We start from the raw sequence: 12,592 nt of genomic DNA, 5'->3' as shown, positions 1-12,592 counted from the left end.
AGGCATGGATTTTCATTGGGGGTGGGGCCTTAGGCCATACAATATGCTAAGACTTCCTGTTTTCTGTAGCCCTCCCTTATCAGCTCACTGATCACAGCTATCATGTGTATGAGATAAGACCAAGAGTCCACCAGTCACAGTAGAAAACCTAATGGCTTATGTACTCCCCCCTTCTACGCAACAACCTCTGTCTAGATCACAGTGTGCCAGAAAATTCTCACATACAAATGAATAGGGTCTGCCCTAGGCATTGGGTTTGTTTTTTCTATAGGAAACTAAGTTACAGAATGTTTTAGGCTTAAAAGGATAGTCCAGTATAAAAAAAAAAAAATCAAAAAAAAAATCCGCTCAATCATCATGAACGAGCTACATCAATTTTTTCACATAATCATGTCTCTTTGCTAAAGGGTATGTCACTAACTATAAGCTATCAATCTGGTTGGTTATGCATAGTGTGGCACATAAAGAGGAGTGGCCTAACATTAGTGGTCTACCTAAAATGCTCAATCGTGACTTTGATTTGCTATTTTTATAATCCCCCCCCCCATCGGTCCTATGTGCAGGAACCAATCACAGTACAGCTTTTATTTTCTATCCGGTTGCTATAGCCAACTAAATCTGCCCATTGTGCCCCACAACACCCCCCCCCCCACACACACACACACACTTTCAAATTAGGAAGTATCTATAGAATACAAGAACACACATATATATATATATATATATATATATATATATATATATATATCGAGTATAAGCCAAATTTTTCAACGCAGTTTTTGTGCTGAAAAAGCCCCCCTCTGCTTACTCGAGTCAAAATTTTTTTTTATCAATGTATAGAATTTCCCATAAAATAGTGGGGAAAAAAATATAAAAAGATTCAAGAATAAAAGTTCTAAATCACTCCTTTCCCTAGAATACATATAAAAGTAGAAAATGACTGAAACACATACACATTAGGTATCCCTGTGTCTGAAAGTGCCCGGTCTACTGAATATAGGGGATCTGCAGTGTTCCTGTTCTGTGGGGAGGGGTTATTGGGAGCACTGCAGATACCCTATATTCAGCCAGACTGAATTCCAAGTGGGGGGGGGGGGGGGGGGGGGAGTCCTCAAGCTCAGGGAAGGGGCAGACAGACAACCAAAACACCCTCTCCCCTTTCCCAGCATCTACTGCGCCCAAAAACTCCGACCATTTTAATTTTTGAAATTTCCCAGTAGCTGCTGCATTCCCCCCCCCCCCCCCCCTCCCTAGGCTTATACTCGAGTCAATAAGTTTTCCCAGTTTTTTGTGGTAAAATTAGGGGCCTCGGCTTATATTCGGGTCAGATTATATATTTTCTCTAAAGTCTTTATTCTATCGTTGAGGCCTTATGCACATGACTGAGTACCTGCTGTGTTTTCCATGACTAGCACACTGGCCCGTTCATTTTTATGGTCCTGTGTATGGGGTCATAAGCTGGGACAAAACTCGGGGCCTGTCAGCTTTGTGGCCCATGATTTCAGAGAATGGGGCCATGTCATCCTTGTGCTAATTAAAGGGCTCTATCAGCAAAATTATGCTGTATGAGCCCCACATATGCGTGAATAGCCTTTAAAAAGGCTATTCAGGCACCGGTAATCTTATTTTAAACCCCGCTCTCGTTTTCAAATAAATCTATAAAAACATATAGGTAAATCATACCTTTGCATGCACGCTGGGCGGTTGTGCACGATCTGACGTCATCTTCGGTCCTGCTTTTCTCTTCTTTCTTCTTCCAGCAATGTCCTCTTGTCCTGGCTCTTCTCCGCCTTCATCTTCTTTTCTTCCGGAGTGAAGAATTTCACGAGCGTACCACTCATGCTCACGTAGTTCTAAGGGATACTTAGAACTACAACAAAAATTAAGTCAGGAATTGAACGCAACCTGCCGGAAGAACAGAAGATGAAGGCGGAGAAGAGCCAGGACAGGAGGACATCGCTGGAAGAAGAAAGGAGAGGAAGGCGGGACCGAAGATGACGTCGGATCATGCATGACCGCCCACCATGCATGCAAAGGTATGATTTACATATGTTTTTATAGATTTATTTGAACATGGGACGGGGGTTTAAAATTAGATTACCGGTGCCTGAATAGCCTTTTTAATGGCTATTCACGCATATGTGGGGCTCATACAGCATAATTTTGCTGATAGAGCCCCTTTAATCATGGCCCTGCGACACTTGCTTCGTGTATGTTGCCTTAGGCTGCTTTCACACTGTCAAGGTTTAGATGTCATTGTCCGAGTTCTCCATTTCTCAGCCTGTGCACCATGTTGGGTCACTGACTCCTAGCATTATAGTTATAAATGATGCTAGGAGTCCCTGCTTAGGGTTCCCTCTACTGTTGGTGTCCGCTCAGAAGGTGTCCATTTAAAAAAAACAAAAACACTCCTCATAACACACAAACGGACAGTAACTGATGGCTATCAGTTACTGTCCGTTATATGACTGTTGTCCATAGACTTCAATGTTAAAAAAAACAGACAGAAAAGTTCTGCGTGTAGGATTTTTTTTGTTTGCTTGAAAAAACTGACATGGTTGTAAACAGACACTAAAGGAGACAAGATAAAATCCCATTGAAATGAATGGAAATTGCAAACGGACCAGCTAGTGTCCATTGCTAAAATCTTATACAGACAATGGCCACGGACACTGCTGAGCGGGCTTTCGCGCGCTACCCATTGAAATCAATGGGTTATAAAGCCTCACATTGATTTCAATGTGTAGCGTGCGCAAGCCGGTACCCATTGAAATCAATGGGATCTGTTTTGAAGCGCCTCGCTCTGACACGTGTTTACGTGTCTAAATGAGCGGCGCGTTACTCCGTGGGAATGAGGCCTAAGAATTTGAGAGTTGGGGAGACAAAGTAGTCTTCTGGAATACATTTTATCTGCATATTACATTAGTTTGTGCCCTGTCAGGCTGAGGCTGATGTTCAGGCATGTTCACCCGGCTGAGGTTTTTACCTTTATTTGTTTCTAAAGCCATATAGTTGATCGTAAGCTAAAAGCATAATACAATTATGTCATCCAAACGTTTACATGTACATGAGCACGCAACAAGGCAGTTCTGTGTAAGGGGGTACATCAACATTTTACTGTTCGACATTGATATTTTCTTCAAAAACTCTTCATTTGCAGCCTTTAAATAACTGATCAATAACTGAAATCCCGTCATTTCAGCTGACTAAAAATGTGTACAGTGATATTGACCCTTTATAATTTGGTCTGTGTGTGTGACGGGTCTTCATTGTGTTGTGCCATTGTCAACTCATAAGTCCAAAACTCATGCATTTAAAGGGATATTTTGATTTAAGACATTTTATGGCAGTTCCAAAGGAGCTTCTGTCTGTTTTATTGAGGCATTAAAATGAATAGACACTAGTGCACATATCTCTGCTTTGTTTTGTATGGCATGTAATCTGGCAGTCTTTTAATTGCTTGTGAATTACTTTTGGGAGTTAGAAGGTTTACAAGTACAACGTGTTGGGGACGACACAATAAAACGAGACTTGTCCTTAACATAGTTCATCAATATCAGTTCAAGCACTCAGTTGACTGTCTGCAACCTTTCCAATCAGATATTGGCCATAGACCTAGCTGCCAGTGGAAACAGAGAGGTGTTGATGGTCTTTCACGTGGGACCTTTCAGATTAGGTCCTCCAGAGCATCACCTGTCCTAATGTTCACATGTTGGGTTCTGTGCTGTTTACTTGGCGTACAAAATGTAGTGGCATTTGTAGACATTGCAGGTCTCTTCCATGTAAAGTCTGCTCATGGGCATTGCTGTCACGGCTGTTAGCTGGCTCTTATGGCACCTGCTCAGCAAGGTGTTAAAGTTCTTATGTTATCTTCATGGTGCTTTTTGATGGCTAGTAGTTTGTGTATTGTACGTTGGCTGTAGTCCACAGGCCAAACCTCATGCTGCATAAAGAGTTGACAGCCGTAGTTTAGAGGAGAGATCTTAGTGATTAACTGCCTATGAAAGTAAACTTATAATAAAAACTTAACAGTATTAAAAAATTACAACGAAACGCAGGGAGAATCGAAAAAATGGTAGTAGAATAGCCTTTTTAAAGGCTACCTAGGAATGTCTCATCTCAAAACCACTGACATTAATGATAGAATCCCTTTAATATTTCACTATCGTGCAGATTTCCCAGGTGCCGTTCTTGTTTAATTGATGTAACAAAGTATAATCTTCAGCTCCCCGTGTCCATGATAAGGAAATCCACAAGCCTGGGAAGCACAGACTGCTGTAGGACTCAAATAAGCGATGAAATTGAAGAAAGGATAAAATCCAGCGTCAACCAGGAAGGATCCACGTCAATTCAGAAGTGAATATAAAATATAGCTTTTATTGGCATCAGGATAAAAATTTACAACGTAACTGGTGATATTGCCTTTGCATGCTGGAGCTATGCGTTTCAGGGATCGCTTGCCCCTTCCTCATTCCTTATGCCATGAAGAAGGGGCGAGAGAGCCCTGAAACGCATATCTCTGAGTTAACAGTCAATTTCACCAGTTACGTTGAAACTTTTTATCTTGATACAAATAAATGCTATATTTTATATTCACTTCTGAATTTACATGACTCCTTCCTGGTTTATGCTGGATTTTATCCTTTCTTCGACGTTCTTGTTTACACCAGATACTCCCCCCCCCCCCTTCTCCCCACATCAGTCATATATTTGCCAACTAGTTTCACTCACCAAATTGTTTTGGTAGGTAACTAGTAGACTCCCCAATCCTCCCCCCACACAAAGCCAAAAATGGGAGGGGGAATATTTGCGATCACATGTAGGGAGTGTGTCCTTCCCACAATTACAGCAACAGTGAGTCAGGTTGTTCTGCATTGCTGGCATTTTGGGATGTGCTCCCTCTGGTGGCCAAACCAAGTTTCACTCTGTAAATGAGAAGAAACAAAAAAAACCAAAAAAAAAACCTGGGTTTGCTATTTCTTTCTAACCAGCTAATAATTCCCAGTATTATCTTGAAATTAGGCACTCATACACTTATGATTTGTTTAAACACTGTCAAGAGCTCCCAATGTACATCATAAAGTGATTCTATATAGTGAACATGGGAGGAATATGCAAATCTGTCTCCCAAGATGTAAATAGCGAGACAGCGCCTCTGTTATGCTGCCCTCTATAGGAAGCACCCTGAACATCATGTCCGACTTTCCCAGAACCTTTACTGCATAATGTGGGATTTTTACCAAGTCAATTTCTCAGCTACGGACGGCTGTTTAGGTTTGGTTGGACCTCATCACCGCAGTGTAGAGAGAACGAGAGACCAGATTATGGGGATAATGTTCCTCCTTAACAGAGGCACTGTCTCCCTGTTTACATCTTGGGAGACAGATTTGCATATTCTTCCCATGTTCCCTTGCAGTGGAGCGACTATGGCTTTATAAGTCTCCACACACCTAATAGGTGGTTTCTCCTTAAGGAGGAACATTATCCCCATAATCTATACAGTGATTAATACTAAGCTGTGTATGCACTTTCTATACAATGACATATATATATATATGGGTTTTCTGATGCGTGGGTTTAAAGGATGAGCATTCATCCTTTAAAAAAAAAAAAAAGGTTGCTTTTTTCCCCCCCAAAAAAAGTGACACCACAGATTGAGGTGTGACATTGCCGATCAGCTGCTTGAAGAGGCTGGCAGTGGTCATGAGTTCTGTAGCCTTTTACATCTAAGGATGTTTTCATTGGTCTTATTCTAATGAGAATGAGCTGCAGTGTCAAGCATAGGCCAATAAGTGCAGTGCTGTGCTTGTTGTTCAGTTATCCTGCTGATCTGTTATGGTGTTGGCTCCTCCCCTCCCCCACTCATCACATACTGATGATCCTAAGGTAGGTCTTCAGTGTGTAAACCCTGGAATATTAGGCTCAGGCCCCATTTGGCAAAAGAGCTGGGGGGAAAACACGACAGAAATGCATTGTGGCTTTTGTGAGTTTTTCACAGAAAGTCAGCATAGGTTTCTTCTGTGGACTTTCTGCTTCCATTATACGTATAGGGTAACCATTTGCGTTTTTCTAGGTCTAATTGACATGCTGCTTTCCAGAAATGTGGTTGTAATGGTAATCACAGCATGTATTTTTCCGCAATGTGTGGAAGGACTTTAAAAAGCAGCTTGATTTTAGTTTCAGATTTTACTGCAGTTTTTTGAGCCAAAGCCAGAAGTGGGTTGAGCAGAAAGGAGCAGTAGAAGTATTCCCTTTTTCCCATTACTCTTGTAGCCTCTCTTAGCATTGGCTCAAACTGCAGCAAAAGCTGCAACAAAAAGCTGGTTTTCCGAAATGTGAGGCCTTTAGCCTTAAAGCGTAACACAGCTTTCTGGCTTCATTATAAAACCTTGAAAAATACTTTGCAATGAAGGAAGCGTTCCTGTTTTTATATAACTTCAGGATCTCCAGTTCTACCTGTATTTCCGGAGATCACCTGTTGACAATACTGTCTGGATCGGGAGCCACTTCCTATTTGTCAACTGGTAATATATAGCTTACAATGATACAGGTAGCACTGCGTTTGTAAGGCTGTATAAATGAGTTTAATCTTTCTTTGAGGCTCTTCGCATATCCCAATTCTCCTTGATATACGGGGTACACAGAACACTGCACATACAAAAAATGGAATATAGAACTGCTCAATTCTATGATGTTCAGTGGATGAGGCTGATGTGTCCATGACATGTGGAGCTGCTCGAGACCTCTTTAGAGGAGAGTGACTAACTTTGCATCTGGCCATCCGACAACTTCTCTACCTGGCCCATAAATTGCTAGTAGCTCATTGGAGAGATGTAGTAAATACTACAGAACCCTCCTTATAGATAACCAGTTGTGATCTAGATACCTGTATAAGGACTTGGATGGTCTAGATCAGGGGTCCTCAAACTTTTTAAACAGTGGGTCGGAGGCAGAGCAGGTCGCACAGACATCGGGAGCGGTGCCCTCCAATAGGTAAAGTGAAGTGCGCTCCATGGCCTGGCCTGAGCTTCATTATAAATGCACACTTGTCGGCGGAGCCAGACAGAAGTGCTTGGCGGGCCGCAGTTTGAGGACCCCTGGTCTAGATGTTGGCCCTTATTTTATGAGATTTGTGTGAGATGGATACATGTCTTCTGCAACACTGGCTGTGATACTATCACAGGATCTGCTGCTCAGTGCCTTTCCTTGCTTTAGGAGGGCAAGCAACCTCACTGACTCCTGCATTATTCCTGGACTATCTCGGGCTACAAGTCTACTTGTGTTGAGCTGCAGCCTCCTTCCCCTACGTCATGATTACTCTTGATGGACAGTGATGGGACTGCAGGAAAGGGGGGAATAGAGGGAGGTTGTGGACTTGTAATTTTTCTCATTTTGTACTTGTATATTCTTTATTACGATTATCCGATCTAAAAAAGAGGAGTTCAAGCTGTCCAGAAGTTTAGTTAGAGCTGAGCTACAATGCCAGATGCACCATACCTTTACATGGGTTGCATTTTGAGAACAGAGATGCCATGTTTTTGTCGTCTTAAAGGGGTTGTCCCATCTCATTGATCCTATCTGTACTGGTAGCTTATGTAAATTGAAGCTTTTTCCTAAATGTATTGCTTGAAGAAATTCTGCTTTGTTTGCTTGATATGTGAATTCACCCCCCCCCCCCCCCCCCCTCCATTGTTTACACTCTGTTGCTGTAACCAGGAACCTATAGGCCAAGTGACATCACTCACTGCTTTTGCTGGCAGGCAGGACTATCTGATCAGATAATTGCGGTTGTCTCTAATATGGAAATACACAAATAACCTGTAGATTCTTGTACAGAACAAAAAGTTATCTGACCTGCTGAAGTGTTCTGTGTCCCGTTCAGCAGAAGGGGAGGGAGAGAAATACAGGAAGTGAGAAGCAGGCACTGCATATAGCCTGGCTGAAAGGCTGATATGGGAAAACCCCTTTAAGAGTCTATCATTGGGTTGTTGTTTTTTTTTTTTTTTTTTGTTTTATTTAATAAGCACACATTGTGATAGCCTTTAGAAAGGCTATTCTAATCTTACATCTTTGTTTCCTGCTTGCAGCAGTTTTTTATATGGTTTTTGGCAAATATGTAAATGAAGCTCAGGGGGCGTTCCTCCACCAGAGCATTATACCATTGATGCCACCTCCTGGGCCATTCCTTTATGCAGTTTAGCTCTTCGTCCTCCTTTTCACGGAGTACGCAGCCGCCTCTGTCTTCAACAGGATCCAAATCCCACGCCTCTGCAGTTCACACCTTTATGAATATAATAAAGATGACCAGAGGAGCATGCGCTGTACACTCAGCCCGAAGTAGCCACGACTTCAGCACATGCTCCGGGTTTGGATCCCGCTGAAGGCAGAAGTGGCTGCATAGGCAGTAAAGAGAATGTGACGAGAGGCGCTAATCTGCATGAAGGAACGGCCCATGAGGTGACATCAACAGTATGACGCTGTGGTGCTCAGAGCACAGGGAGAACGCTCCCTGCGCTTCGTTTACTTATTTGCCAAAAACAATATATTTCACAAACAGCTCTGAGCGGTAGAGAAAGAGGTTGGACTAGAATAGCCTTTAGAAACATGTGTTTACAATGATAGACTCCCTTTAAATTGTGTAACCTAGGTAAAGAAAGACCAAGTTAATTTGCAATTTTGTAGTCTCTTGTACCTTTTCTACATATTTTATTTTCTCTTTCAGGAACTGAATGATTTGGCCCGTGATCCTCCAGCACAATGTTCTGCAGGCCCAGTTGGAGATGACAGTAAGGATTATTAAAATGGACTTTACATAATCTTGCAATGGTGGTGCTTTCTTGTTTTTGTGGGTTGTGTTTGTGAGCTATATGTTGTACAGTGTTATTGGCTATTTGGCTAGTGTGTTGACCCACATTAATCTATAATAAAAGGGGTTTTATCTTTGGAATGACTGGCCAAATTTGTATTAACGCCACCAAAATGTTCAGATGTACTGTATGTTATCGGACTCTTCAGACCTGGTGATAGGTCCATCTTTTAAACCTGATTCAGGTAAAATAATCATACTTCCCCTTTATGGTTTCCACTTTTTTCTTCGTCTCTGAATTGCAAAAGCCATAACACCTGCTCTTCTGTTGGCTCATTCCAATGATGCACAAACCTACAAATATGTCCCTAGGTTACTCTTAAGAAATTCATATAATTTTTTTCTGTAAATACAAGTGTGTATATTCAAAAATACAATTCATATCAAATTCATATAATGCACCAATAAGTGTAAATACAGAATAAATTTATCTAAATTCATACATATCAAAATGTATAGTAATTTTAGTTAAAGGAATTAATCCAAGGTAATAACAACTCATTGTGTGTTTATATGAGCATTCATGGAGTCGCCAATGACCCAAAAGGGTATAGAAGTAAACTTAATTCAATATAAGAGTCACAAAATCATGCCAATAATGGGATCAGTCCAGGCAGTGGTGACACGCTACCTCCAACTATCTGCCCCAGTGCAAAGCGGGCCCGTGTTGACTCTGTATACTGTGGTGTATCTGATCTAAGGGGAACTGTGGGATAATATATTTGATTTATAAAAGTCTAATGTGTAAGTTTAGTTTTAACCTTCACACCAGTACTTAACTTTTTTTTTTTTTTTTTTTTTTCCTCTCTTCTAGTGTTTCATTGGCAAGCAACAATTATGGGTCCTGTAAGTAGTAAAATGATTTTACCTGTTTTAAGGGGGTTTTGTCGTTATGGACACTTATCATTGGCGATCTGGCTGCTGGGACCCCATCAATGAGATGAACTGGGGTCAAAAGTCCAACCATCTCCACTGTGAATGTCCTAGTTGAATGGCTGGAGGTTCATTCACTTCTGTTTGCTCCCTACACAGTAGTTATGACATAAATTTAATATATACGTATAGATATATACACATAAATATTCTTTATTATATTTAACTTTTTTTTTTTAACTCTTATTCAGTTTTGTTTGACAGAGCTCCCTGTATATCTGCTGATGCCTGTGATTCTGTGCAGGTCTGTAGAATGGTAATGGAGACTTTATAAGCTTCATGCTCTGCTGTTCAGGCAGCCGCTAAAGTCTCCTACTTCAATATTCTATTCAATCTGAATGTAGTGCGAACGTCAGTAGACAGTGGTCTGTGCCACACCTGCCTGTTTTTGTTTTGGTGGGGGTAGGACTATTAGCAAACAGTGCCAAGAGTAAGTCACGTAGGTTAGGGCGCTATCTGGAGCATGGATTGGTTTCCTGGAAGTTCTATAGAAGTGAATGGAGTGCAGACTTTCAGGCCCCCATTCTGATCACTGAAGGTGCCAGCAGTCAGACCTTATTGATCTGACACTTTTTCCCCTTCCCTTGAAGGTGTGTGTAATGACAAAACCCAGTTAAGTATTTGTCTAGATTTTTGCATGTAAAATTTTTTGGTCTCATCTGAATTACGTAAATTTGCAAAGTATTTATTACCAGAGCTTGTTAAACTGCATGAAAACTTCAGTTTTTGGAAGGTGAATTTTTGAGGCAAAAATGTGCCTAAAAAGCCTCCCAATTCTCCCATTCGTTTCATTCAGAGTCAGGCTGACCATTGGGAGTGCTTTGTGGCTGACCATTGCAGCAAGATCTTCACCTTGCTTGGAGGATGTAGAGAAAAGCTCAAATTCTGTTCTTGTTACTAGAAGGGGTATCAAGTGACAGGAAGATCTTATTGTGATGCTCACATGTCCCAGAACATGCCCCCAAATCACCTTGCTCATTTGCACAGGAATAAAAAGCTGTGTGTTTTTGTTAATAAAGCAGTCATTCTACAAATTGGGTGTTTGAATTGGATCAATGTACAAGCGCAGAATTTAAATGGTGCAACAGCGCTCCCTCCATGCTAAAATACTCTGCATTTTTGCCCCATTTTAAAGGGCATCTACCAGAATTTATTCATTTGTTACATTGGAAATTAGGCGAAGTGTGATAGCACGGTGGCTCAATGGTTAGAGCTGCCGCGGGTTCTCTCGGTTCGAATCCTGCCATGGACAACATCTGCAAGGTGTTCTCCCTGCGTTTTATGGATTTCCTCTGGGCGCTCTGGTTTCTTCCCATACTCCAAAGACAGGAAGTATTAGATTCACTGTCCCATATAGGGCTCAGTGTCTGTAAAGTGGTGTGACATACACTCAGTGGCCAAAAGTCATGGGAAGGTACTGGATGGACAGTTAATAGCGGGTCACCCCCTCCGTGAGCCCTGATAACTGCAGCAAAACGACGAGGCATGGACTCAGTGAGGTGTTGGAAGAGTTGTGGAGGGATATTGATCCACACAGTCTGCACTGCAGCCCACAATTGGTCCTGTGTAGTTGGCAGCATGTGGCATGGAACGCCAACACCAGAAAGGGTGCAGATGGTCTGCTATAAGTTGCACGTATCGAGCAATGGGGCCCAATTGCGACCATGTGAACATGGCTCAGACCATGACGGTGCCACCTCATTCCTGGACACGTTCCTGTTGGCACGCAGGATCCATGGCTTCATGGGGTACACGCACTCTCGCACCCATCGGCTCTGTACAACTGGAATTGTGATTCATCAGACCATGCCACATACTGCCACTGTTCCATGGTCCAATGCCGATGATTGTGGGCCCATGCCAGTCTTCGTGCTCTGTGTTGCGGCGTCAGCAAAGGGACACTGCTGTTATACAGCCTGTATAAACAGTGTAAATTTGTATAGACATTAATATCTAAATCCCTGGCAACAAAAGTGAGTCCTCAAAGACAAATTTTGCCCAATTGACCATTTTCACTCTCTGTTGTCTTGTGATTTGTTAGTTACAAGGTCTCGGGTGTGAAAGAGCAGCAAAAGTCTTAAATTTTGGTTAATGAATGTGCCTAATCAGGAGTGAGTAAGTCTTACTCTGCGGACGCCGTGGCTGAGTCAGCCGCGGGAAGATGGGGCCTGTCGCTGCTTTTTTCCCACTATCTGAGAAAAGCGACCAGCTGCCGGCAAAGCGTACGTGCCAGCAGCTTCCATTCATTTCTATGGGAGCATGCTGTTTGGAACGGCTGATCCGAACAGTGTTCGCTCATCTCTAATTTTTATGGCACACCAACTTTAGAGTGTCATATCTTCAGATTTGTCCCACGAAAACATATAATGAAATTTAAAAAAATGTGGGCGGTGTACTCTTGATATACTGTATTTAGTCATGTGCAAAAAATTTAGGCAGGTTGGCAGAAAAATTATGTGAAAAGAATATGAATGTTAAAAAGGACCTTTCATCAGATTGGGCACAGGCAGTTCTATATACTGCTGGAAAGCTGACAGTGCGCTGAATTCTGCGCACTATCCTCTTTCCCGATCTGTGCCCCGGGTAAAGAGTTATCGGTGCCAGTATCGTAGCGCTTTACAGTCAGAAGGGCGTTCCTTACTGTCAGTCAGGTACGTCCTTCTCCACAGCAGCGCCTATTGCGCTGTACAGTGTGTGGGCTCTTGGTTGTCTAGACAACAGATTTCCACACCCAGATGTTGTTTTTGGGGCAGTGACCTCAGCAAGAAGATGCATGAGTCAAGTTTGAGCAAA

The 12,592-nt window shown here is 42.2% G+C and overlaps 1 protein-coding gene across 2 annotated transcripts in view; it reads left to right on the top strand.

Annotated features, from left to right (window-relative positions):
- Nucleotides 1–12,592, top strand: part of UBE2D3 (ubiquitin conjugating enzyme E2 D3) — a 29,580-nt gene that overhangs the window by 5,959 nt on the left and 11,029 nt on the right. For both annotated transcript variants that reach the window (XM_075285980.1, XM_075285989.1), the window contains exons 2-3: nt 8,723–8,786; nt 9,681–9,712. In XM_075285980.1, coding sequence (XP_075142081.1) covers nt 8,723–8,786; nt 9,681–9,712 — 96 coding nt within the window. The remainder of the gene's footprint in view (nt 1–8,722; nt 8,787–9,680; nt 9,713–12,592) is intronic.

The sequence above is a fragment of the Leptodactylus fuscus genome, chromosome 1 (assembly GCF_031893055.1).
Source record: "Leptodactylus fuscus isolate aLepFus1 chromosome 1, aLepFus1.hap2, whole genome shotgun sequence".
Lineage (NCBI taxonomy): Eukaryota > Metazoa > Chordata > Amphibia > Anura > Leptodactylidae > Leptodactylus > Leptodactylus fuscus.
This window is presented reverse-complemented; position numbering and strand designations above follow the sequence as displayed.